Source organism: Aspergillus welwitschiae (genome assembly GCF_003344945.1).
Source record: "Aspergillus welwitschiae strain CBS 139.54b unplaced genomic scaffold BDQ94scaffold_17, whole genome shotgun sequence".
Classification (NCBI taxonomy): domain Eukaryota; kingdom Fungi; phylum Ascomycota; class Eurotiomycetes; order Eurotiales; family Aspergillaceae; genus Aspergillus; species Aspergillus welwitschiae.
This window is the reverse complement of record NW_020798711.1, coordinates 559,086-584,620: the sequence shown is the minus strand read 5'-3', so window position 1 is coordinate 584,620 and position 25,535 is coordinate 559,086. Positions and strand designations below refer to the sequence as shown.

Genomic DNA, 25,535 nt, shown 5'->3' with positions numbered 1-25,535 from the left:
CTGTCGTCTAGTTTGCAAGATCATAAATCTAATCAAGTCCTTCCTTACCTCTCTCAGAATTACTGAAGAGGAACACTATATGCTTATACTGGACAACATCCAATCCTAACCAAGTCTAAATCATGCCGTACTACGTTCACCTTCAAGAGCACGTAGTCGACGGGATGCTGGAACCCATCATGCGAAAGTACTATCTGGTGACTGCTGCAAATGCCGCTGCGGCCGAGGAATTTTTTGTCGGACTGCAAAAATATGCGCAGACACCGAACACGCGGATGTATAGTGCTAAGGCGGTGACCCTGGAGTGGTGGAACTGTAAAGTCAGTTCAGCCGGTACCATCCGGTGGATCTACAACGAAATGATTGCCGAAAGGCCTGAAAGTTACAACAGTGTGCAAGAATTGACCGACTGCTGTGATACAATCCTTCTCTGCGATTTGCAAGCAGTGAATTGGCGAATTCTTCCAGTCAATCAGGAAACTTTATAAAAAAGGGACCATTTTTGATCACCACATTAATCGGTTTTGTTGGAATCTTTATCTTGGTGGCCAAGAATGGTTTAGGGGGATATGGTCACGTGGTTGTCGGTTTCCCGATTCTCTTAGCAGTAGCATGTATCGAGAATGACCAGAATGCGAAATAATTATGCTTTTAATCTTAAGTGGCCAGAGTAGTCCATCTTTACCCTCATAATGTAGAACCCAAAAAAAAAAAAAAAAATTGTTGTGAAGCAGGGAATGTGCTACCCCAGATCGAGACCCCACAAGATCTCCCGAGTCGGAGGGAAAGTCGGCAGAGTCAAGGCTGGCCAGGAACATCGGCGAGTTCACCCGATTTGTCTTGCCGACGCCAGTCCCGCTGTCGGAATCGTAAAATACGCCGTCGTTGTGACGGGATCTCCCAATCGGGCGATTATCTAATCAATCATCGCCGCCGGTGGACCCTGAATTAACTGACTGACAAGCAGAAAGTAACTACGAAACAATCCGTGCATTGGGGGATACCGGTGGATTCGGAGCACGTTTGACAAGGCCATTCCGGTCCGATCGCGTGCCTTGATAGCGCTTTTGAGGGGAAGACCCGGGGTGAGTTCAACAGGGGGCGCGCGGACACCCCGCAGGCAGAACGTTTCTCCCCCCCACAGGCGTACGAGGCATTACGACCCCAGCGGTGAGACAGTGGGGTCGGCTTCGGAAGGCGGCAAAGCGATGCTGGAAGTCGGCGGCGGATAATCGCTTTTGTCGGCTGCGCCGTCATGCTCACTAGCCGAACGGCGAGCTACGCGATGCTGCAGAGCCGGTCTGGCCTAGGCTGAGCTTCTTTTTATCGCTGGCCTTGTCCGTCCTTCTCTCTTTCTCTTCTTTCTTTCTTTCCCCAGGTTTTGACTCCCTCCGCAGATCTCAATTATTTTGTCAAGGCTGGTCGACAACCATGTCGCGGCCTGTTCCTGCGGTGTTCCGCCCCATCTGGAGGCGGAATTTCTCCGTCTCAACTGCCAAGCGCGCAATCGATAAACTATGCCCGTCCGCTCAGGAAGCGATCAAGGATATGAAGGGTTCCTCGACCCTTCTTGTCGGTGGTTTCGGTTTCGCTGGTGTCCCTACTACCTTGATTGATGCCGTGCGTGACCGCCCGGACATCAAGGATCTGACTGTCGTCTCCAACAATGCTGGTATGCCCGGTGTTGGTCTCGGTAGGTTTACTCCAGTGCAATTGAACGACTACACAGTTCGTAATCGGTCTAACGGATAATGATAATAGGCCAGCTGCTGGAAAGCAAGCAGATCAGCAAGATGATTGCCTCTTTTATCGGTGAAAACAAGGTCTTCGAGAAAATGTATCTCACTGGTGACCTCTCTCTGGAATTGACCCCCCAGGGTACCATTGCGGAAAAGTGTGCCGCTGGTGCCGCTGGTGTCCCTGCCTTCTATACCCCTGCTGCTTACGGAACAATTGGTATGCTTACTCCAATGGCTATTATTCAATCCTTGATGTCAACTAACGGTTAACGCTGAAAAGTGCAATCTGGTGAACTCCCCGTGCGTTACAACAAGGACGGTAGCGTCGCTATCAAGAACGCCCCCAAGGAAGAACGCGAATTTAACGGAAAGAATTACATCCTGGAAGAATCGATTTTCGGTGACTACGCCCTGGTTAAGGTCCACAAGGCCGACAAGCTGGGTAACTGCCAGTTCCGCAAGTCCATGAACAACTTCAACGAGGCCATGGCCAAGAACGCCAAGTACACCATCGTCGAGGCCGATCACATCGTCGAAGTTGGCGAGATTGACCCCGAGAGCATCCACCTCCAGGGCATCTACGTCAACAAGGTCATCCAGAGCACCGGCGAGAAGAAGATCGAGAAGCTCACTTTCGCCAAGGACCCCAACGAGATGCTCCAGGCCGGTCAGTCACCAAGTCAAGTCCTAGGTTTTTATAGCGCAGATTCGCTAACAATGTCGGTGTTATAGGTTCCGGTGATGCCACTGCCCGTCGTGAACGTATCGTCAAGCGTGCCGCCAAGGAATTCAAGGACGGCATGTACGTCAACCTTGGTATCGGTATGCCCCTGATTGCTCCTTCCTACGTCGAGGAGGGTGTGGAGGTCGTCCTCCAGGCCGAGAACGGTATCCTGGGTCTGGGTGGCTACCCCAAGCCCGGTGAGGAGGACCCCGACTTGATCAACCCCGGCAAGGAGACCGTCACCCTGGGTCGCGGTGCTTCTGTTTTCGGTTCCCACGAGAGTTTCGGTATGATCCGCTCTGGCCGCATTGACCTGACCATGCTTGGTGCTCTCCAGGTCAGCCAGTACGGAGGTAAGCTCATTTCCCTTCACCACAAAGTTATAATGAACAATACTAATATCTAATCTTCAGATCTCGCCAACTTCATGCTTCCCGGTAAGGTCAAGGGTATGGGTGGAGCCATGGACCTCGTTTCCAACCCCGAGAAGACCAAGGTCGTCGTCACCATGGTAAGTCACAATCCTTTACTTACATCCACAACGTCGAATGCCCGTTAACAATCAAACAGGAACACACCGACAAGAAGGGCAACCCCAAGATTCTCCCCGAGTGCAGCTTCCCCCTGACCGGCCCCCGCTGCGTGTGGAAGATCATCACTGATCTGGCCGTCTTCGAAGTCAGCCCCACCGAGGGTCTGACTCTTGCCGAGTACGCCGAGGGCGTGACCGTCGAGGAGATCCGCAGCAAGACTGCTGCTCCTTTCAAGGTTTCTGCTGATCTGAAGCCTATGCTGTAAATTTATTATACCACTTTTGTGCTTCGTGCTTCACACATCTTGCATGGTTGTTTATAGATTGTGATTGTTGTATATAACGTTGATGTTGATGACTGGTTGGTTGGATAAAGGAAATTCAAAACTAGATTCATGATATACACACTACTCATTCCTTAAACAAAAACCCCATACACACATAATACACGTATACACCATCAATACAATAGATAATTGATGGAGAAAGAGAAAAGAGAAAGAAGGAGATCAATGTCCCGTCTTCGACCTATTAACCGACCCCGTCGTCCCCTTATGTGTCCCCTCAGCAGGATTCGGCGCAGTGCCGGTATTCATCCTCCTCGCGGCAGCGACATTCGGTGCGTTGTAGGCGATATTACCACTTCTCTCTTTTTGTTCTTCGTCCTCTTCTTCCTCCTGTTGGGCCCATGCATTCTCGTAGTCGTCGATGGGGAGGTCGTCGCGGACAGCGCCGTGGACTTTCTTGGGTTGGAGGGGTGGGGAGGCGATTGGTTTGGAGGGCATTTTGTTGATGCTTCTCGACGGAAGGGGGAATTATTGGGTTTGTTGTTTGGTGGTTGGTTAATTTGGGGGTGATGCTTCGTTTGTAAGGTACTGGAAGGCAAGTGAGATATGATTGAAGATAGGATGGAATGGAATGAGGAAGAAAGAGAGGGTAGTTTAAATAACCAAGTACATCAGTAGTACTGAATAACGTAGGTTCGAAGAAGCGTTATGATGAGATCATGAGTTATAGAGTATCATGTTATATGGTAAGATCAAAATTCAATTTGTAGGGATCCACAAATATGCAGTCTTGTTAACATGATTGAGTGAGTGATATAATGGTTCTTTGTATGATCGGAGGCGAATATACTTCATGCTATATGATGGAATGGTGACGGCGTCATGGCGATGTAAGATGTGCATGGTTTGAGGTACTCTGTAGGATCCGAGAAATTGAGCTAATATGTAGAGCATAATTCTGCAGGTTAACGATCAACTCTGAAGTGTTTGGCTGGAAGACTTTTGATGGAAAGAATGCTGCGGCTGGTATGGGTTTCTGTTTGGTAGACGGAGCGGATGGGTGCATACCTTCCCGATTAGGGAACATAGCACGAGGTTCTTGGCTCGCTTTGTAATGCGGTATTATAATCGAATGCTTGTGGCGCACAGCTTGAAGATTTGGCTCATGATATAGTACTCGTTTGGTCATTGTAGAGAAATAGCATACGATTAGGCCATTGTATATACAGCATATAGTTCCTCCTTTAGCAAAGTAGACTCAAGGATTCCTCCATGATAAAATAAGCAATTATTTGTAAGTAAACCACGCGGGAGATATAACGTTGCGGCGTCCCAGCGACCGACCAAGTTTATAATCAATAAGATACTTGCATGCCCTATATATCAATTGTCTAATGGACTACCAAAGAAATTGTTGTTGAAAGCTCACAGAAGGTGCACCTCGCCACAAACTCGGTTTCTGCATACTAGGGAACTCGTGGACCGCTTCTGCTCGAGCGCGCTGATACTGTATTGCTTCGAAAACAGGATCCATCCGTGGACGATTCTCTCTGGCCTCACCATCGAATCCACTGCCATATGCAACTTTGGCCGGCGATGAACCGGCATCTATCGGGCTGTTTGGTATCTCGATCTGATGTATCCGTGGTAGCGTAGGCATTTCGCGATAGCCTTGAAACTCAGGCATCTGATCTTTTGGAGATACAGTCTCCGGTTGGTATTCAGACTGTGAGGCAGAAGGACGCTTAACGGCTTCAGGTCCCAAAGAGTGTCGTGTTGAACCATCTCCTTCATTGCTCAAACAATCATTCTGCCAGTCACGGATGTCCTGGACAGTGTGTAGAGGAAACTTCTTCCAATAGTCGGTGCCTCGCTTTCCGAGGCGGGAAGATGATGATGAGTACGTTTGTGGCGGACTGCCGCTGTTCCTATGCCTGCTTGAACGATCTTGGCTTCCCTGAACCGAAGCAGAGAGCTGAGAATCTGGGATTTGGGCGAGTAGATTCAGAAGCAGACTTTCTGTTTCATGGAGACGATGCTCCAAGGCTTCTATATAACCTTTTGCCGGGCCACTAAGAGGTATAAGGTTGGTACACTTTAAATTCCAGCAGTTGGCGTAGCTTACCGTTTCAACTGTTCGGGCCAGTCGCACGGCCGATTGTGCTGGTCGCATTGAGTACAAATTGGCCTTGCAGGTTGGATTGCATGAGTAAAAGACTGAAGTAAGAACGAGGGACCTCCTACTTACTTATTCCCACTGCACTAGAAACACATAGACTGTTAGATGGGAAGAATCACGAGGATCAGATATAATCTCACCTTCTGTTTCCGAAACCGGCAGGAATTACAAGCCACTGTGATGCGAGACACTTTGTTCGGCTTTGCAGGCGCCATTGTTGACCGGTTAATAGTTTGAACGAGGAGTGACGCAGTAAAGTATGCAGTAGATTGACCGGCTCCGCTCGGGGATCAACGTAGTATCGGCCAGAGGGCAGGATTAAGAGGGCGCTCGAGGAAAAGCGTTATGGAGCAGCGGATTGCCGCCATAGAAAGGCTAAGCAACTCGGGTCGATCGTGGCTGCCGCTTCGGGATAAGCGCAGGGACGGTGGAGACCTCTTACGGCTGAACGCTTAGCCGACGCGTGGCTTCCTCTGTGAGCAGTGCCTGTGCCTGTCCTTGAGGGATCAACAATCACCCTGCTCTGCACACCCTATTATCTACTCAGCATCTATACATTATACGCGTTGGTTGTTGTGGCATCCATAGCAGCCAGTCCATCGCAGAACGGCATATGGAGACCAGGCTAGGAAGCCGGCCTGTGCGGTAGCCACTGATTCGGTATAGTCTTGATTATATAAGCACATCAGTATCCATCACTGCCTCCATATCATACTAGCTCCATTTGCATAAGCCAACGAAAATAAACTACTCGCTAATAGTGCATATCAAAACGTGAAAGTACGAGGCACGAATACAGTCGCGTGCGGCGAAGCTATGGCGACATGCTCAGGACAAACCTTCAGCCTGAGTAATAGCCGGAGCGGGGAAGTATATAGAGCATCAAGATGCGGGGATCAAACCAGTATTGATAGCCAGAGATAGGTTCCTCACTTCAGCTCCTACTATTGTGTTTTGGACTTGCAAAGACACAATGACTACAGAGAAAACTACTTATCGTATCGCATCCATCCCGGGTGACGGCATTGGCGAGGAAGTAGTGCGAGCGACCATTGAAGTGGTTAACAAGCTCGCTCAGACGTTGAACACATTCAACATTGAATTTACGCATCTCCCATGGGGCACTGAATACTACAAGCAACATGGTCGATATGTTTCTGAAGGTTACTTGGACACTCTGCGACAATTCGACGCAGGCTTGTTTGGCTCTGTGGGACATCCAGGTATGAATATCCGATCCTGACACGACAAATACACTTTTGCAATAAACGCACTAACCAATCTAGACGTACCCGATCATGTCTCCTTATGGGGCCTGCTATTAGCACTTCGCAGTCCATTGCAACTATATGCCAACGTCCGTCCTGTGCGCACTTTTCCCGGAACCAAGTCACCTCTGACCACAGCTGTGAATGGCATTGATTGGGTCCTTGTGCGAGAGAATTCCGAGGGGGAGTATTGTGGCCAAGGCGGACGCAGCCACACAGGTCAGCCATGGGAAGCTGCGACAGAGGTGGCGATCTTCACACGAGTTGGTGTTGAAAGAATTATGCGCTTTGCATTTGAAACAGCACGCTCCAGACCGCGTCGCCACCTGACCGTCGTCACCAAAAGTAACGCCATGCGCCATGGAATGGTCCTTTGGGACGAGGTCGCGGAGGAGGTTGCGAAAGACTTCCCGGACGTCACCTGGGACAAGATGTTGGTGGACGCCATGACCCTCCGCATGATTTCGAAACCGGAGTCGTTGGATACTATTGTGGGAACCAATCTGCATATGGACATTCTGTCTGACCTGGCAGCTGGTTTGGCTGGTTCCATCGGCGTGGCACCATCCAGCAACCTCGACCCTACCCGCAAGAATCCCTCGCTATTCGAGCCGGTCCATGGAAGCGCTTTTGACATCATGGGAAAGGGCGTGGCCAACCCGGTGGCCACCTTCTGGTCCGCTGCGGAGATGCTAGCCTGGTTGGGTGAGAAAGATGCTGCCAAAAAGTTGATGGATTGTGTCGAGAAGGTGTGCGCTGCTGGGATTCTGACACCGGATCTCGGGGGCTCGGCGAATACTCAGGGAGTTGTGGATGCAGTTTGCAAAGAAATTGAACAGCAGTTGGCTTCATCGTAAGCAAACATACGGCAACTGGCGTTTTCGGCTTGACATTCTGCCCGGGTTTCTTGCCCTGTGTGACGGTACTGGGAAAGAGGTGGTATAGATGCGATTATTTTCCTGTCAAGCATAGCATCGAGTGGAAGGTTTCATAGTCAGACTGCAACGTCCTCTAGTCTTACTTCATAAGTTCTAATAGGAATCATATCCTCGAGAAACAGCCTTGTTTCATATTAAGCTACAGCTAGATAGACTCCTGCCTTTCCCTGCTTCTAGTGTGCGGTCACCTCCAGTTAGTAGTACCAAGGTCATGTCACAGTCATTTCCAAACACGATACACAGATCTATCTCCCAATCTGGTACACTATCCTTTAGGCATTTATGCCGTGGAACAGGGTGATCACTTCTTGCCAACAATTTTAGCAAGCAGTATAGGCTGGTCAGCATTAGACATCCACATCATAAAAGTCAACTCACCCTCTGACGGTTGAGAGACCAGAAGTGAGTCATACGCCTTTAAAATAGCAGGTCCTCCTAGAGAAAATCACTAAATATCCAGGGATTGATATTCATAACATCAGAAATGTTGATGGTGGTGGTGCCCCATCTGTGCTCTATCCATGACTAAGCAGGCACCCGGATTTGCGTCTCGCAGTTCAATCCGAGATCCTTGACTTCAACGCCATCTTCTCTTCCATGCTCTCTCCTTATCCGCGACGGCAGCATCATGATCCCACGAGAATGGAGCCTCCGGACCTTACCAATGGCCCATCCGAGATTGGTTCCCTGACTGCGCATTCCAAGGATGAGAGCCAATTTGTCGGTAGCTCCAGTGGTGTCTACTTCATCAATACCGTCCGACGGGCTTTCTCCGAAAGTCTAGATCCGAGTGGTTCATCGCCTGCTCAAGACTTCCCCCAGCCCGAGGATACCCTGGTAGGCAGTGATGCCTCGCATAAGACGTCCCCGGTTGCACTGCAGAATGACCAGTTTCCGTGCCGATGGGCATATGATTCCGCAGTGGCAGCGGTCTTGGGGAACGCTCCCCCGCTTGATACAGCTCGGAAACTCATGATGATGTACTTCAAAGTTTGGCATCCTTTGTTCCCTTTTCTACATGGCCCTACTTTTTTACAGGCCATGGAGGGACTCTATTCGGAAGATCGCCAGGAGCCAGCCCGTAACACACCGATGGCCGATCACCGACATGTTTGCTGGACAACAATCTTCCAGTGTATCTTCAATTTGGCCAATTCTGTCCATCCGGAGATCAATCTCCCGCTGGAGTCTCGGATTGAATCGCCCAGCAGCATGCATTCTCTCCTTGGGACGCTGACTAGTAAACATGATATGTTGTCCTTGCAGGCACTTCTTGCTTGCCAACTATATCTGCTTGCAAGGATGTCCCTCCGGACAGCCTCCACCGTAGGTGGCTGCATGCTGCGTTCCATGCTGCACGCTGGTCTCCATCGCTGTCCGTACCGATACAAGGAGCTCACAACCCACGACAGACAGTTGCGCAAGAGGATCTTTTGGTGTGCCTACGCTATTGATCGATACCTAAGCCAGGCACTTGGGCTGCCCCTCGGTGTGCAAGACTCGGATATCGATGTCTGTTCACCCAATGCGCCTGAAATCCATATACCAGGAATGTACAATAGATCCCATTTCGTCCGGTCTACGTCGTATGCTGAGCAAAGGGAACACCGCTCCCAGCTCACAAGCAACCAACACCTTGAAAACACCTCACCGCATGCCTTCTCAGCCCACAGCAGCTCCTCAGCCGAAGAAGCCCAGCAAAACCGCCGCGAACTTGCCTTTGCAAGCTACGTCGAGTCCGGCACCCTGACAGGACGAGCCCTCGAGCTCTTCCACAAATCTATTACTGTGCGCTCCGTCCCACGTAGCTCCGTGCTATTCCTCATCACAGACGTCCATAAATGGTGGAACAATCTCTCCATCGAGACACTTCAAGGCCAACAACAACCACTGCCACAACAGTCATCCACCGACCAACCCCCTTCATCCTCCCCAGCAGCAACAACCACCGCCGCATTCAACTTCGCCCCCTTCTTCACTGTTCTTTACCAACATCTCATCCTCCTAATCAACCGCCCCTCCCTCTCCCTCAGCCCATCCACCCCCGAATTCTGCTCCGGGCTTCAAACCTGCATCAATGCCGCAAGGGAGATCATCTCCGCGTTAACGACGCAACAAGAAAGCGGTCAATCATTCTTCTGGCCCGGTTTCCTCTCTGCTGCCTGGATGTCAGGTCTCGTCCTTGCATTTGCATGCCAACTCCGCCAATACGTCCTGTCCAAAGGAGCTCAGTACGTTACCCTCCCCCGATCTTCTTCCTGCACAATTGTCTCACAAAACCCCCCTAACCTGCATGCACCCCACACCCGCCCAACCTACCTACCAACCCACCCCACTAACAACCGTAAACCAGAGAAATTACCAAATGTCTCACAATTCTGCACACCATGTCCACGCAATGGGATGCAGCCAAACACTGCCACAGGGCGCTTTCCCTTCTATCTCGGACTATCCATGAAAATACCACCACCGCAGGTGATCCATCATCATCACCCAACAAACGACGAAAAGTAGTAGTAGATCCTCACCAGACTACCTTCTTCACTCCCATTAACTCGCTATCCACGACCAACTTGAATGAAGAATATGCAAGAGGACGGGCAGGAAGGAGAACCCCTGCTACTACTACTGCTGCTACAACATCTGGCCTGCATGAACCTGCTAACACTAGTAGCCATGCACATCTGTCTCACGAGGATCGTTTGTTCTCTGCGGAGGGGGTTAGTACTACGAATGATAATAATGGAGATGCGGTGGGAGAGTTTGATTTCGGGATTGTGGATCTGCTCGAAGGGAGTAACTTTGATGATCTGGCGGATATGTTTGGGCAGCAGTATCCTTCTTTTTGAGGGGTCGTTGAGTATACTACAACATGATGTTTTGAGTATATATGGGCAGGGGAGGATGTATGATAGTGGATATTATGAGGTACAGGAACCGTGTAAATACAAATAGTTACGTCTACAAAATAGAAACGGAGGTCGACATATTACGTAGAATACGTGAGAAAGATCCCGTGAGGAAGTCATAAGTCTATATTACACTCGTGTCATATCGTAGGATACGAGGTAGGTAGTATGGCGGGGATAGGAAGAGAAAAGACGTCACAACTTCCTCCCTCTCGTGACATGAAATAAGAGAACCATGGCATCCGAACAACTTTTCATCTCCGTTCCCAGAATTGGCCCGCCTTCCTTTGCCCAGCGCCCTCTTGCATCACGTGCACTATAACATTGACAGGGAAAGAACCCTCAAAGCGCCCTTCAAGAGGAAGTAGGAGAAAGGAAAAGAGACGGGAAATCCGGTCAAGGTGATGTCGCTCGCTAATCATGGACCGATGACACCACTAACAAAGAACTTTTGGGAACCGAGGGATATCAGGACCAGGAGGGAAAGAGAAGAGAGGTGTTAAAAAAAAAAAAAAAAAAAGTGGAAAGGTTAGGGGGTGGATAAAATGGAAAGGAGGTGTCGGATAGGAGGAAAATAAGAGGTGAAATCGTTAATTCGAGTAAAAGAGGTAAAAGAGGTCATCAAAAATAGGTGGGAGTCAAAAAGGTCCGACATGGCAGACTGCTGAAATCAAACCACCGGTGCAGGAGATGAGACGCGGATTTACGCCTTGTTCTCCTCGGTCGAGGCCTCCTTCTCCGCCTCGGGCTTGGCAGCCTCAGCGGCAGGAGCCTCGGACTCGGTGCCCTTGTTCTTCATGTACTCATCGTAAACGCTAAGGGCCTCATCGACCTTGGCGCGCAGGGCTTCCTCGTCCTCAAGCCTACAATAATATATTAGCAACAAGAACTGACAGTCAAATGGAGCAGAAGGGAAAAAAACTCACAGGCTGAGCAACTCGGTGTTGTCCATCTCCAGAAGCATACCAGTGATCTTACCAGCCAGCTCAGGCTGCTGGGCCTGGATCTTGGGGTAGAGAGCCTCGCCGAGCATCTGCTTCTGCTGGGCCGGGGGAGCGGCACCCAGAGTCTGAGCGTTAACACCACCAGCGGCACCCTCCTGAGGACCAGCGGGCGCAGCAGCGTTCTGTCCGCGACCACCCTGGCCAGGGCGCATCTGACCCTGCTGAACAGGAGCACCACGGCCCTGACCGTAACCGGGACCGCCACGCATACCCTGACCCATGGGCATTCCGGGGACCTGACCACGGCCACCAGCGCCGCGTCCGAACTGCACCTGAGCCATCTGGGGGTATCCCATGCCGTTAGGGATGCCACCAGGGCCCTGCATGCCCATGGGGATACCCTGAGCAAAGTTGGGGGGAATCTGCTGGTTGGGGCCCATGCCGCGACCACCCTGCTGGCCAGGGAAGGGACCGGGGTACTGGCCGGGGCGTCCACCGGGGATACCCATCACCATACCGGGCTGAGGGGGGAAGGCCATGCCGCGCTGACCACCAGGGATGAAGCCCTGCTGGCCGGGGCCGTAGAAGACAGCGGGCTGCATGTAAGGCTGGGGCATACCAGCGGCAGCGGCGGCCTGCTGCTGTCTGATGGTGTTGCGAGCCTGGATGCTAGCCTCGAGCTGGCTGCGGCGGACATCCTTGCGCTGGGCAAGGGCAACGTAGAGGGGCTTGCCGTTGACCATTCTCTGGTTCATCTCGGTAACGGCCTTGGAAGCCTCATCGGGGCTGCTGAAGCAGACGAAACCGAAACCCTTGCTCTTACCGAAGGGCTTCTTGTCAGACTTCTTGGCCTCCTTGTCCTTCTCCTCGGAGGACTCGCTGGGCTTCTCCTCGGCCTTCTCAGCCTTCTCAGCCTCAGGGGTGGCCTCCTTGTCGTTCTCCTTGTCAGCCTCCTTCTCCTTACCAGCAGAGTCGGGAGACTGGTCGCGCTCGACGTTGGTGTCGCGCATAACCTTGGCAGAGGTGATGGTGCCGTAAGGTCCGAAGAGCTCACGGAGCTTCTCATCATCAATGTCATCGGTCAGGTTCTTCACGTAGAGGTTGACACCCTGGTACTTGGAAGCCTTCTCCAGGCGGGCAGCCTCGTACTGCTTGCGCAGCTCCTCCTCACGCTCGTGCTTCTTCTGGGCACGACCGACGTAGAGCTTCTGGCTGCGGATCTCCTTGTCGTTCATCTCCTCGACGGCGGCCTGCGCGCTCTCGTGGGTAGAGAAGTTGACAAAACCGAAGCCACGGCTCTTGCCCTCCTGGTCACGGCTGAGGGTGGCGGAGGTGATCTCACCGAACTTCTCGAACATCTTGCGGAACTCATCGTCATCGATCTCAGAGTCGAGGTTCTTGATGTAGACGTTGGTGAAGTTGGCCTTCATCTCCTCGAACTTGCTCTGGCGGTCCTTCTTCGAGATGTGGTGGCCGACGAAGACCTTCTTGTCGTTCAACAGCATGCCGTTGACGTGCTTGATGGCGTTGTTGGCAGCCTCAGCAGTCTCGTAGTGGACGAAACCGTATCCCTTGGAGTTGCCGAACTCATCCTGAGCGACCTTGCAGCTGAGGATGTTGCCGAAGGCAGCGAAGGTGTCGTGGAGAGCCTTGTTGTCAATGGCGCTGTCCAGGTTCTTGATGAAGACGTTGCCCTGGCCAGTCTTGCGGAGAGCGGGGTCACGCTGGGACCACATGATACGGCAGGGCTTGCCCTTGATCAGAGTGTAGTTGAGGTCTTCCAGAGCACGCTCACCATCGGCGGTGTTGTTGTAGTTAACGTAGGCGTATCCAAGAGAGCGTCTGGTGACGGCATCACGGCAGACACGGATGGAGGCAACCTGGCCGATGGAAGAGAAGAGCTCGTAGAGCATGGCCTCGGTCACCGAGGGGTCGAGTTCACCGACATAGAGGGAAGCCGAGTGAGGCTGGTTGGCAGCGGGAGCCGGAGTAGAGTTCTCAACGGCAGTGACCTCGGGGGTGGTGGCACTGGGGGCAGCAGCAGCAGGAGCAGGGCTGGCCTCAGCGGCGCCGTTGACGTTCTCGGCGGCGGGGGTGGTAGAGACGTCGGCAGACATTTTTGTGGTGTTACTGTTGGACCAGAAGGAAAACCGATGTTAGCACAGTGTTCGATGATGAAGATACGAGAGTGTGTGTGAGGAGGGGGAGGGGGACAAGTTGTAACAGGCGACCAAACTGGAGGATTGGAACAAAGCTCTCAAGCAACAATGAACGAGAACAATCGCAAGACAATGAAGAAGAGACAAATGATGACAGCGGGAGATGAGCAAGGGGATAAGATAAAACACAGAGGCAGTGTGGGCTTGTCTGATGGAGACGGGGATTTCCTTCCCAGGCGGTCACACTATCACTGTGATAGAGCCAGGCAAGGGAAGGTCGACAGAGAGAGGAGGGGATGGTGGAGGAGTAATGATGATCCACGCAACAAAAGTACAACCTCAATTTAGACACCGAGAAAGACCGTCAAGACAACGGCTGCTGATATGAAAGAAGGATGGGGAAGTGAAGCGAAAAGACGATCACGAGGGATGAAGAATATGCGGTTGAGGGAAAACTTCCAGATGCACGCACAAAACACGCGCGCCCACACACACACACCGCACAACTTTTCGGAGGCAGTGGGAAAAAGTCACAGTAGGGCCCCAACACGGAACAACGAAATTCTGATGGACGAAGGGGAGGGAATAATTACTTTGGTTTTTTTGTTCTTTTTTCCGGTTTTTTTAGGAGGTTTTTTTCGAGGAGTTTTCGAAAAAGGGAGATATGAAAAAGGAGGAAGAAGAGAAAAGGATGCTGGGGATAGACAGCAGAGAAGGGTTTTATGGATTTTTTTGGGGAAGGAAGAAAGAAGGAAGAAGAGCGGATGGAGGAGGAAGAGAAGAGACGGCGAAGAATGAAAATCGCCCCGAAAAAGACCTTCTTTTCTGACTGTGACTGACGGACTGAAATTCTGCCTGCCTTTTTTTTTTTTTTTTTTTTTATCTAAAAAAACTCAAAACGATAAAATTTTCTTTTGCTGTCTTTGGGTCGGCAAGTGGCGCTAAACCTAAATAGTCTATGGTCCTCGCCGCTTGAACGGCGCTTCACGGAAATGGTGGGTTCCTTTTCGGGCTTTAAACTCGAGCGGCAAAAAAAAAAGAAAAGAAAAAAACCAAACTAACACATTGAAGGATCTTTAAGTTACATGTGCCTCAGGCATTAAAACTAGACTAGGCCACCATCAGGCACTCAATCAATAATATCGCCATCATCCATCCATGTCATTCTTTCACCATCCATTCATGGTTTCATTGGCACGGGAGCATGGAACAGCAGCCACAGTCTGTCTGCAGAGGTCGGCCCTTCAATCAAACAAAGAATTTCTAACAAAGCGAACCAGTCTCGAAACAAGTATTGATGAAAGCTATCTATCTGGTTGGTCGAAGCTACCCCTCGCAATATGAACAAAGCCCCGAGACGAAAGCAAGTGTAGTAGATACCAGGACTCGAGTTAGAAATAGCACTCATCCTCGGAAAAATAGACACACAATGAAACGCGTTATCAACAACCACAGCAACGACCACAGAAAAAACAGGACACATGGATCACCAGGACGCCTCAGCTATGCTACTCATGATTATTCACTAAATGCGCTGCATGTATAATTGCATCGACCGATCCGGGTCATGCAAAATCTCCACCTCCTTCAGCTCAGATCAAATCCAGCTCCGGAATTGACCGCATACAAAAGCTTCTCCCGGAGGATATTGGCGTTGGTATACCGGGGCAGCTTGAGAAGATTCACGCAGGTGCTTGTACTGGGGAGTCGTTCTTGATCCTCGCTCGAGTCTCGAATGCTGAATCGAGGATTGAGATGGCTGAAACCCAATAAAGGAGCCCGGGGGGTCGATGTCACAAATCGAAGCACTTTCTGTCTTTCTTCGTTGGACATCTTCTCCATCACTTCCCAGAACAGCTTGACGGTGGGATGCTCTTCTTTGTCGTCCCCGATCGTGTATACTCCTCCGTAAAGCGTGTTGCGTCGCAAGTCGGCTACATCAATGTCTCCTGAATCGCCACTCACAAGGGTCTGCAGCTCCGTCTGGTTGAACATCGACAGCCACGACGGCTGGATGATTTGTCCCAGGCCCTGGAGGAAAGCGTTGGTCTGCAGAGCAGGCTGGACTTGAAGCCGGTAGCGAGCAATGTAAGAGATATAAACCAACCGGTTCTGATTCGTAACAGGTATGTCTGACCCATGGCTTTTCAAGTCTCGGGTAGTCGTACGGTTACCCCCGTCGGGAAGCGGTATCGTGTCGGTGACGGTGAAGTTCAACGAGAAGTCCTCCACATCGCCCGGATAGTTCTTCAGTTGCAACTGCAGCATCGGTTAGCAGCTGGCACACGATTTCAAGAACACCACTGTTCACTTACCAATCCTTGGTATAGCCCCTGGTCCAGATCCTTCAGATCGTTCAGGTTGGCGCGGTAGGCTGTCTCGCGCTGGGCCGAACCCGTGCCGCCCGTCAAAGCCCACTTCAGCAGGAAGAACGGGGCAAAGTTGACATCCACCAAGATGCCCTCATATAGACACTTTCCAATGATACGGCCTAGGAATTCATAGCGCCTAAGTAGATCACGGACGTTCTCGTTCCATTCTGCAGTGTTCTCGACAAAGCCGAGCTGTCTCAGAAGCTCTCGTCGCTGCTCAACCGCAGCCGGGTTCGGATAGAGCAGGTGCTGATCGTTCTCTTCAAATAGATTTAGATCACTTGTCGATTTAAAGGCTTCACTAGTCACGCTCGTGAGGAACTCTTTGGTCACACCACCACCATCTATACCAGCTTCGGTTGTATTAAACTTGTCAATGAACGTGATCTGAATGGGCTCCTTTAACCCATCCCCCAACTCGTAGAACTCATCGAATGCGTCTTTGAAGATGCTCTCGCGCCTGATATTGGCATGGTGCCGGCTCAGTATATCTTGCACAGCAGGACGCCCATCGATCAGACGGCCCATTGAGGCTTGCGCCACAGACATGCGCCAGGCATCTGGGTCGATATACCCCTGTCTTCGACGCATTTGATCCCGATAGATGAATTCGCGGAAGATCTGGACTCTCGTCGGGAAAGGTATGAAGAAAGGCATGTTGCGGAGAATCTCCATCCTCGGGGCCACAGCCTCCAGCTGCTTCCGGCGAGCAGCCTGTTGTTGGCGACGTCTCAGTGCCTCGATGCGACGTGTCTGTTGAGCGCGGCCGGTACCGATCAGGCCTGGGGAAGGCTCGAAGTAGGCATCGCTCATTAGATCATCCTGTTCCTCCTCTTCATCCTCATCTTGCAGCTGGTGCCTATTCTCCTCTTCTGCTACAACGGCAGGGATGAAGCCTTCCATGTCGAAGCGGCTTGTCATCAACCAATGCCCGTCTGGAAGGAATTTCCGCCTTGAATCACGCTCATGGATCATCCGCAAGAGGCCAGTGACTAGACCCTTGAAGTAGTCCAGCGGAATTCCCGTGACGCCGGGGAGGCCTTTCTCTTTGTTCTTCATTTCAATGTCCCTCACGCTTGCAATAGCGTCCGGTGGCGCTGCAGATGAGCTAAAGTAGCTTCGAATGCCCCCAGTGTCTTGAGTCGCTTCTTTTTCGCTCAGATCTGCTGAGTTCCAATACAATGTGAAACCTAGGTTCTTGAGAAATATTGTCATATCTTTGATGTCTTTCAGTGGAAGGGCGCTCTCCTTGGTCCAGGAAACTCTTGTGTTCGAGGAGGCGGTGAAAGAAGACTCGCTGGAAAAGAACTCCTCGTCATCCATAACTTTCAAAACGAAAGTATAGAGCTCGAGGAATAGAAGTATGATCGTCCATTCTTCATCCCTTTCGACTTGGGATATCTCCGGAGACCGAGTACCCTGCGATTCCTCGGCCGGTTTCAGCAGAGGCAACACTTTCGTCGAATCTTGACTAATGGCAGCAAATATTCTGCTAGCCTTTGATGCTTGCCAAAAGTATTTGATCGCGGGTATTCTTGAGCCTTCCTGGCCTGTCAGCTGGTCACTCGAAGTCGCCGATCCCAAATACAACCACATCCGAATGTCATCACCCCGGCGAGGGAATACTCTCAGCAGCGTCAGAGCGTATGTTGCAAGAATCTTGGCTTCTTTAGATGCATCCGATTGAGCATTTGCCAGCTCACCCTGAGAGAGATGTGTAGTGTGTAGCTGAGAAAGAAGCCCCGTAATATTACTCTGATTCACAAGGCTAACTAGCTGCTCCTTGATGAACGGGTGCAGTGGCGTTTGTTCAGGGGCCTCGTCGTAGTCATTAGACTCTTCCGACTCTAAGCGCCGAGATATATGCACGGCGGTAGAGTTCAGCAGCTCCGATACCACCTTCACAAAACCTGGTTCTGGAGCCGGACGACCTGTCTGGCCTCCCAGAGCGCAACGGTGAAAGAATATAAAATAAGCAAGCAGCCAAAGACGGGCATCTACATCTTCTGCGCTCTTAGGTCGGTCTCCGAACAACGTTTGCAACGGCCCCAAGGCGGAGGTCAGCAACTTATAATTGATATTGTTTGCCAATCCATCCAGACTTCCAATATACTCCGGGAGGTTGGGGATGGTTAGATAGATTTTCGCAAACCACTCGTAGGCCGTAAGAGTCTCAGATGTGATAGGTCGAAGCAAAGCAAGCACACTCTCAGTAAGGCTATCCCTGGACAGCTTATACCTCGTAGATATTGATTCAAAGTCTGTTGTGAGAATCACCATAACCGAGTAGTATTCTTTGGCCAGTCGTGCCATGTGCTTCGGTATCAGCCCCGTGAGAAAGACGAGTAGCTGAAGGAGATGTTGAACCGCGAAAACCGGTACCGTTGGCGACGTCACTGACCGCAAGACACGGAGAGTCAAACTCGCCAGTTTCTTCAGCGGCGTGGTCCATTCCCCTTCGGTCGCAATCGAGGGTACTTCATGCAATGTCCTCTGAAATGCCTCGGAGAAGTATACCAGCCGGGCAATATCCCCACTGTCCCACGGTTCCAGGAACTGGACCAGCAAACGAAGCTGCGATAAGCAGTCCGCGGCTGTTCCGTATCGGAGGGATGGTTCCAGAACAACATCAGGCTGTTGGGCGAGGATCTCAAAGGAGGGAACATGATCTTTGCCCTGCTTCTTCTCCGTGGTATCCCACTCGTTGCGCCACGTCCTGCGCGTTATCTTCCGGCTCCGATAACCCCTCCATGTCCGTTGGACGAGTCGGCTCGCCGTCAACCGCTCTCTTTCCTGCTGTCTCGCAAGCCGTTCCTGTTGGGCAATCGCAAGAGTATTCTGAGGGCCTGCGCCGTGAGGATTTTGTCGATCAGAGGGGTATGCGGCGAAAGGGTTCGTATTGCGGCCCCCGAGGTTAACCTGCCGTGGACGGCGGGAGTTCCCCGTAAATGACTGGAACATAGCTTCGTTTAGACGATCACGCTGAGATTAAAGTCTGTCGACAAGACTCGGGCGGACAAATGTGATGGTCACTGTAGAGATGAACAGCATTAGTCAAGCGTCTCCATGCCGCAGCCCACGGATGAGCAGCCTAAACACGCAGTAAAGCGGAGGTGTGTGGAGGATGGATTGAGCATGGCAGCTCTCTTTGCTGTCTCGTCCTGCAGGCAGTCCGGGATCGCCGCTGATTGCTTCTACGGCCACGCACCATTTCGCACCGAATACCCTTATTGCCACTCACCTTGTCGCCACGCCGCCCATATCACGCTTAATAATGGTCTGATGGCTCTAATTATCTAGACGATGCTGGAACTCTTCATCTGCATGCTGAGGACTGAGAGTACCTTCCTAGAGGCTGTCTATTCTCTTGTCACTATAGGGAATGTGTCGATGACCTATAAGCGATAGATTTTCATTCCATCTCACTGTAGCTGGGTATCAGCTAGTAGTACAACTACTAGTGCCCCTCGCAACACTTTATATATATATACTAGTAACTACAGCTCCTCATCGACTGTGCCTTGGGGTTAAGCTACGATACTAATGATTTGTATCATGTCATTCCGATACTACTACCTACTAGTCATATAGAGGGCTTAATTGCTATTTGCAGATTTTAACACCAGCTCAAAACTAATATACAAGTAGCAAATTGAGGATGACAAAAACATGAAGTATAAAGTAACAATGGCCATGAGGCCCGAAAACTGAAGACTTGAAGACTGCGTGATATTAGATCTGCACCTACAATGCCCCTTTACAGTATGTAGTGTCCTTAGTGATGGATAGTAAGCTACATAGCATATACTTTTATGCTTTAGGTATTCGAAAGGTAGCGTTCTACTAGTCTAGAAGGCTTCCAGTAATTACTAGGGCTGGATCTGATGTATATCCCAGCTTGTATCACCAACTCTAACTTAAAAGCATCTCTTCACGATCCAAACTGCAGGGAAATAACCTTAAATCCCTATGCATACCGCATTGCAAGACTAGATCGGATTATAACAATATTCCCGAACCTCATGAAATCTGTAATTGGTGAAATCTAAACCATTTGCTAATATGCAATGAAAAACCCAGAGATGCGCCGCGAACCAATACATGTACCAAGCAAGGTAAGACCCAAGCTACACGCCGTGTCTTCTGAACCGCTTGATACCAAGGTAGCACTGTATAACACTATGCCCTCAACATCAAATCCCACAGCTACTGTACATAGAATACAGTCCACGCAAGCCAGACCGGCAAATAAAGCATGCAGAGCCGATCAACTTCAGTGATCGCTCCCCAAAGAGCAACACTATCAGAACAGCATCGACTCAACTCCGGCGCCGCGTCATTTCATGCCTGATGTAACCGCCAAACTGTGCATGGACGAAGGGGGTATGTATGATATGCCTCATCATGTCCGAAAAATCCGAATGTCTTTCCCTCTGGAGGAGTGCAACGACTGCGATGCCGATTATTGACGCGCAGGCTGAGTAGTCGATGACTGTTCCGCGGCGGCCTCAGAGTCCAGACGCTCCTGTTCCAGGACTTCCTGACCGTTGTCCGAGGCCCACATATCGAGATAGTCCTTTCCGCTGAAAGCCCGTTCAAGGGTGACGATCCTTCCGCGCTTCTCGACTTCTTTCGTGTACTTGGATTTCGTGGGAGGCATACGCTTGGTCACGAAGGGGGTCAACTATATCATACATATCCGTATTAGTCTCTCAATCCCAAAGTAAAAGTCAATTGAAAACAAAAGGTGAAATCCCACCTTGAACTGATCCAAGTTCTCAGGTACAACGAAAGTGCGGACTTTTTTCCAATCGATCACATATGACCCGTTCTTCGCAAAGTAACCCATCGATCCGGTCCGGTTACCCTTGTAGTAGCCACCAAGGACCTGTTTCGTGGTCAGACGCAAGCGCGCCAACATGGGCTGTGAGGGCTTGAACATGGTGGGCAGGCAGGGAGGCAATTGACGGTCGGTGGGTTGCGGAGGTAACAAGACGGAGCGTTGGACAAGATGTTCGGGGAAGAGTCGATAGGAAGGCTCTTTCTGGGCGGCGCTAGAGAGGAGTAGCTCCGCCCCGCCAAGAACATTTTTCGTGGTCCGCATCGGAAAAGTAAAAAAATCAACGGCTGCATCTTGACAACTTCTTGCGGTGCGTCGTCGCCATTCAAGTTATTCTTTCCTTTATTTTATTTCCTGGGATTTCTCTGAATAGATTATCATTTACATAAAATACAGCTCAGGAGCTGCGACACACGCCCATCATGCCTCGCAGGCAAACGCAAATGCGCGGTCCCAAAGACCGGGACCAGTCCTTGCAGAAATCGAAGAAGCCCGCACCCAAGAACAAGAAGTCCGGAAACTACCTAAATGCATTTGCGATCGCAGAGAGCGAAAATCCTGGAAAACTGGGAGTCAAGCGCACCCGTCTAGGCAAGGAGGACGAACCTTTCAAACGCAAGCGACACAACGCTCGAGATGCCGACGACTCGGACGGCCCGGATTACAGCAAGCGCCGTCGCACTGGAGACGATGAGGCGTCGGAAATAGACTCGAATGCTGGTAGCGATGGCGAAGGACACCGGTGGAGGATTGGTGAGGTCGGCAGTGACGATGACAGCGAGTTGGACAGTGACGAAGCCATGGGTTCCAGTGATGAGGAGAGGTTCGAGGGCTTCACGTTCCGCGGCAGTTCTACGATGAAAAACAAACCGAAGCAGAAGGCCCCGGAACGCAAGAAGCGCACTCGCGAAATCAACTTGTCCGAGGACGCTGAAGTATCAGAGGACGAGGACGATCTCGAAGACGACTCGGACGACCTCGGAGAGGATGCGATAGACCTGACTACGGCTTGGGATATGAACATGGCAGAGGAAGAAGAGGAAAAGGCTAAGAAGGCCAAGTCTAAGTCTAAGCAATCGGCTGAGAGCGATGAATCGGAAGAATACGACTCCGAAAGCGAGGACAGCGACTCGGACGACAATGACGATGAACTGCCATTATCGGGAGACGACATGGACGAAGATGAGGTGGATGAGCATGGTCTTTCCAAGCTACAGAGCTTTGTCAACGCTATGAACACCGAGGGTACTACGAAGACAGCACGAAAGACCGGTGGAAAGCAGGAACAAGGGGCCCCTACGGAGTTCGGTCTGACTTCTACGCGAAAACTCACTATTGCCGATCTTCTGCCATCAATTACAGATTCTCGCCTCAAGAGTTCCCTCAAGCATGTCGACGCTACTACGACCTCAAACACGAAGACGTCCGGTGTTCCTGGAAAGCTGGATGCGCCTCTTGCAAAACGCCAACAGGATCGGCTGGACCGAGCGGCCGCATATGAGAAGAGCAAAGAGACTCTTGACCGCTGGCTGGAGACTGTCAAGGCGAACCGCCGAGCCGAGCATCTTGTGTTCCCTTTGCCTGATCCCGAAGCAAACCAGACGCACCGGATGGGTGCTGCTGAACCGCGAACGGATCTTGAAAGCACTATCCAAAATATTCTTCAGGAGAGCGGTCTTATTGAAAATAATGGAAAGTCAGCGGAAGAACAGGTGCAGGAGTTTGAAGAACTCCAGGCGCGGAAATTGCCTATTGAGGAGATCAGGGCTCGCAGGGCGGAACTACGGAAGCGTCGTGATCTGCTCTTCCGGGAGGAAGTACGCGCCAAGCGCATCAAGAAGATTAAGAGCAAGTCGTACCGTCGTGTGCATCGCAAGGAGAGAGAGAGGCTTGAGCAACAGGAACGACAGGCTCTCTTAGAAGCCGGCGTGGACCTGGATGAAGAGGAGAGGGAGAAGAACGATCGCCTGAGAGCAGAGGCCAGAATGGGTTCGAAGCACAAGGAGAGCAAGTGGGCGAAGAGCCTGAAGCAGACTGGTCGGACCGCTTGGGATGAGGACGCTCGACGTGGCACGCAGGATCTGGCCTTGCGGGAGGAAGAACTACGGAAGAGGATCGAAGGAAAGCGCGTCACCAACGGCGATGAAGACTATCTTGGCTCATCCAGTTCTGAGTCCGAAGACGAGGACCCATGGGATGAAGAGGCTGGGTCGGATGCTGAGAAGCGCAAGATCCGCCAGAAGCTTAGCCAGCTGGAAGGTGACGATGATGCTGACACAGAGTTGAAGGGGCCCCACGCCAAGCTCCTTTCGATGAAGTTCATGCAGAATGCGGATGCTGCGCGTAAAGCAGAAAATGATGCTGAAGTTCGCCGTCTCAACCGGGAGCTCCACGGTGAAGAGTCGCAGTCTGAGGCGCAATCCGAAGTCGGTCGCCGGAAGTTTGGCCACAAGAAGGAGGAGGCGAAGACAGCAAAGGAATCCAAAGCGAAGCTGCCTCGGAATGAATTCGAAGAAGCACCGGGTTCTGATGATGAGGATCAGCAAGAGGCGGATCAAGAGGTCGACATTGTTGTTGACCGTCCCGCAAAGAAGGGACCGGCAGCCCCCCAGAATAAGCCTCGTGGTCGTCCTCAAAAGGAAATCGCAGAAGAAGAAGATGCTGCTGCTGTGGAGGAGAACCCGTGGCTCGTGCAGACGAACCGCAATAACCGTCGCGCCATAGTGAACGACTCACAGCAAACCGTTGACATCACGCTAGATGACGCGAATGCCAGCAGCGGTAAATCGAAGAGTGCACCCAAAGCCCAAAAGGCATCAGCACCTAGCAAAAAGAAGGTTGATGCCGAGGTGTACGGTAGCGACGATGAGGAGAGCGTGCCGGTGCTTCTCAAGAACCATGATCTGGTGAAGAGGGCCTTTGCGGGCGATGAAGTCGTGCAGGACTTTGAGCAAGAGAAATTCGACACCATCAAGGAGGAAGACGATCAAGTGATCGACAACACCCTCCCCGGCTGGGGTAGCTGGGCTGGTGATGGCATCAGCAAGAAACAGCAAAAGCGCCAGAAACGGTTCCTCACTAAGGTCGAGGGAGTGAAGCCGGAAGACCGGAAGGATGCCAAGCTCTCCCGGGTCATCATCAACGAGAAACGGGTCAAGAAGGTAAGAACGACGATCAGTCGGGCTCTAGCGCGTGTGATCCTTATTCTTATTCTGTGCATGATAAACTAACGTCTGCTGTTTCGTCTAGAACACCAAGTACATGGCCACGCAGCTCCCCCACCCCTTCGAAACGAAGCAGCAGTACGAGAGATCGCTCCGTCTGCCAATCGGTCCTGAATGGTCTACTAAGGAGACTTTCCAAAATGCAACCAAGCCACGCGTGATGATCAAGCAAGGTGTCATCAAGCCGATGGAAAAGCCCATGGCTTAATGTATGTGGTGGTCTGGCTACTACGAGTTGGCAGTCATGGTGGGTAACTGAATAGACGAGAGCAAGGCATCTTGCGAGTCTGGGGTCTTTTGGTGGCGTTATTGTAGAATTAAGTTTGGTCATGATACCAAGTCATTTTAAGATTTCTCCGAACGATGGGGTTATTGGTTCAGAGGCTGAGGCTAGAGGGTTGTTGTCAAGGTGATGATTTTTGTGTCATCCCCGCATCAACCGGATTGTTCGTAGCATCCGATCTGCAGACCAGCACTGGTTTCAAGTTGTTTTAGTGCTGGTCCCTTTTTGCAGGGCATTAGTCTCCGGGGTTGGTCACCCCCCTTTAAGGTTGTCGAATAAGCAGTGTTTTGGACCCAAGATGATCAGGTCTGGTGAGTCCCTGCGCCGTGATACTCTCTTTCCCCGATGCGGTGCGGTTTCCTTAGATTGCAGGCCACATGGACATCGAGATTCGGTCCGACTTGGATCCATGGATATGAGCAAGCCACTCAGAGAGCTATTCGCGTCCCTTGCAACGACGAGTGACAGGGTGGAATGCCACGACGGGCGTTGGCCGGGAAAAATCAGAGATGGAGCATTCAATAATAAAACTTACTACATTGACTTTAACCTTGGCGTATAGGTACATTCCTTGATGCCTGGGGAGCATACGCCTCCCAGACCAGGTCTGGGAAAGGCAGCCGTGATATGGAGAAAGCCACAGAGAATCAGATCGTGGAGCATGAGACACTTGAAACCGGTCGCAAGGCTGGTCGGACAGTATTCAATTTTGTTCCTTTGGTCAGAAGGTGAAAGATGAGAAAGTACTTTCGTTCTTAGGGAAGTATATGAGCCTTGGGAGATGCTCCACTTGTTCTGGTTTACCCGCACCTTCAAACAGCGACAAGCAAGTTCAACCATCACCCGTTCCCTCCCTCCTCTTCTCTTCTCCCCCTTCAAAACCACTACTATTAGTTTATCTGTTCACACTAGCAATTCATCCAAGACACCATCAACAATCATTTGCCCCTCCATCGGTTATGCCGATTAATTACGATTAATCTGCCCCCTTCATCAGCTGTCTCAATCATCCGGCTGCAGTAAGCTTCCTCTCCCCTGCACATACCCGCCCGACTTCAGGCAGATGGTGCTCTGCATGCGCCCCCGGCTGGCAGAGCCCGAGGATGGTGCATTCCGCCCCCCTCAACCCTGCATTCC

General features: G+C 51.2%; 9 protein-coding genes across 9 annotated transcripts; 5 read left to right on the top strand and 4 right to left on the bottom strand.

The window, feature by feature from the left end:
• Positions 1-122: 122 nt before the first annotated feature.
• On the top strand, positions 123-488 carry BDQ94DRAFT_170752 (uncharacterized protein; the record flags this gene model as incomplete). Its single annotated transcript, XM_026771576.1, has 1 exon — positions 123-488. One exon carries the CDS (start codon positions 123-125, stop codon positions 486-488), a length of 366 nt encoding a protein of 121 aa, XP_026626096.1.
• A 943-nt stretch (positions 489-1,431) lies between these two features.
• BDQ94DRAFT_170751 (3-oxoacid CoA-transferase) lies at positions 1,432-3,261 on the top strand (the record flags this gene model as incomplete). Its single annotated transcript, XM_026771575.1, has 6 exons — positions 1,432-1,693; positions 1,762-1,956; positions 2,020-2,406; positions 2,472-2,816; positions 2,877-2,974; positions 3,034-3,261. The coding sequence occupies 6 exons, from the start codon at positions 1,432-1,434 to the stop codon at positions 3,259-3,261; spliced, it is 1,515 nt and encodes a 504-aa protein (XP_026626095.1).
• A 1,263-nt stretch (positions 3,262-4,524) lies between these two features.
• Positions 4,525-5,780, bottom strand: BDQ94DRAFT_37329 (Zn(II)2Cys6 transcription factor domain-containing protein). The gene is made up of 4 exons (XM_026775601.1): positions 5,602-5,780; positions 5,531-5,544; positions 5,408-5,470; positions 4,525-5,354 (listed from the first exon to the last, which is right to left on the bottom strand). Exons 1-4 carry the CDS (start codon positions 5,674-5,676, stop codon positions 4,682-4,684), a joined length of 825 nt encoding a protein of 274 aa, XP_026626094.1. The 5' UTR covers positions 5,677-5,780; the 3' UTR covers positions 4,525-4,681.
• Positions 5,781-6,434: 654 nt separating this feature from the next.
• On the top strand, positions 6,435-10,516 carry BDQ94DRAFT_179027 (transcription factor; the record flags this gene model as incomplete). Its single annotated transcript, XM_026773275.1, has 5 exons — positions 6,435-6,684; positions 6,748-7,547; positions 8,292-9,898; positions 10,021-10,142; positions 10,251-10,516. 5 exons carry the CDS (start codon positions 6,435-6,437, stop codon positions 10,514-10,516), a joined length of 3,045 nt encoding a protein of 1,014 aa, XP_026626093.1.
• Positions 10,517-13,955: 3,439 nt separating this feature from the next.
• BDQ94DRAFT_37316 (uncharacterized protein) lies at positions 13,956-14,510 on the top strand. The gene has a single exon (XM_026775600.1). The coding sequence runs from the start codon at positions 14,064-14,066 to the stop codon at positions 14,475-14,477; it is 414 nt and encodes a 137-aa protein (XP_026626092.1). The 5' UTR covers positions 13,956-14,063; the 3' UTR covers positions 14,478-14,510.
• A 735-nt stretch (positions 14,511-15,245) lies between these two features.
• BDQ94DRAFT_37299 (uncharacterized protein) lies at positions 15,246-19,154 on the bottom strand. Its single transcript, XM_026775599.1, has 2 exons — positions 15,995-19,154; positions 15,246-15,938 (listed from the first exon to the last, which is right to left on the bottom strand). Exons 1-2 carry the CDS (start codon positions 19,010-19,012, stop codon positions 15,267-15,269), a joined length of 3,690 nt encoding a protein of 1,229 aa, XP_026626091.1. The 5' UTR covers positions 19,013-19,154; the 3' UTR covers positions 15,246-15,266.
• Positions 19,155-19,990: 836 nt separating this feature from the next.
• Positions 19,991-21,067, bottom strand: BDQ94DRAFT_144439 (mitochondrial 54S ribosomal protein mL41). The gene is made up of 2 exons (XM_026766451.1): positions 20,811-21,067; positions 19,991-20,735 (listed from the first exon to the last, which is right to left on the bottom strand). Exons 1-2 carry the CDS (start codon positions 20,991-20,993, stop codon positions 20,514-20,516), a joined length of 405 nt encoding a protein of 134 aa, XP_026626090.1. The 5' UTR covers positions 20,994-21,067; the 3' UTR covers positions 19,991-20,513.
• A 119-nt stretch (positions 21,068-21,186) lies between these two features.
• BDQ94DRAFT_144438 (UTP14 family protein) lies at positions 21,187-24,483 on the top strand. The gene is made up of 2 exons (XM_026766450.1): positions 21,187-24,052; positions 24,141-24,483. Exons 1-2 carry the CDS (start codon positions 21,314-21,316, stop codon positions 24,321-24,323), a joined length of 2,922 nt encoding a protein of 973 aa, XP_026626089.1. The 5' UTR covers positions 21,187-21,313; the 3' UTR covers positions 24,324-24,483.
• A 309-nt stretch (positions 24,484-24,792) lies between these two features.
• Positions 24,793-25,025, bottom strand: BDQ94DRAFT_37289 (uncharacterized protein). The gene has a single exon (XM_026775598.1). It carries the CDS (start codon positions 24,985-24,987, stop codon positions 24,835-24,837), a length of 153 nt encoding a protein of 50 aa, XP_026626088.1. The 5' UTR covers positions 24,988-25,025; the 3' UTR covers positions 24,793-24,834.
• Positions 25,026-25,535: the final 510 nt, after the last annotated feature.

Coding starts and splice junctions, on each gene's coding strand:
- BDQ94DRAFT_37289 (XM_026775598.1), bottom strand. CDS start 24,987: ATGCTCCCCAGGCATCAAGGAATGTACCTATACGCCAAGGTTAAAGTC.
- BDQ94DRAFT_37316 (XM_026775600.1), top strand. CDS start 14,064: ATGAAAGAAGGATGGGGAAGTGAAGCGAAAAGACGATCACGAGGGATG.
- BDQ94DRAFT_37329 (XM_026775601.1), bottom strand. CDS start 5,676: ATGGCGCCTGCAAAGCCGAACAAAGTGTCTCGCATCACAGTGGCTTGT. Junction 5,355..5,407: donor TGGCCCGAACAGTTGAAACG/GTAAGCTACGCC, acceptor TATACCTCTTAG/TGGCCCGGCAAAAGGTTATA.
- BDQ94DRAFT_144438 (XM_026766450.1), top strand. CDS start 21,314: ATGCCTCGCAGGCAAACGCAAATGCGCGGTCCCAAAGACCGGGACCAG. Junction 24,053..24,140: donor ACGAGAAACGGGTCAAGAAG/GTAAGAACGACG, acceptor TGTTTCGTCTAG/AACACCAAGTACATGGCCAC.
- BDQ94DRAFT_37299 (XM_026775599.1), bottom strand. CDS start 19,012: ATGTTCCAGTCATTTACGGGGAACTCCCGCCGTCCACGGCAGGTTAAC. Junction 15,939..15,994: donor AGGGGCTATACCAAGGATTG/GTAAGTGAACAG, acceptor CCGATGCTGCAG/TTGCAACTGAAGAACTATCC.
- BDQ94DRAFT_144439 (XM_026766451.1), bottom strand. CDS start 20,993: ATGTTCAAGCCCTCACAGCCCATGTTGGCGCGCTTGCGTCTGACCACG. Junction 20,736..20,810: donor AGAACTTGGATCAGTTCAAG/GTGGGATTTCAC, acceptor TGTATGATATAG/TTGACCCCCTTCGTGACCAA.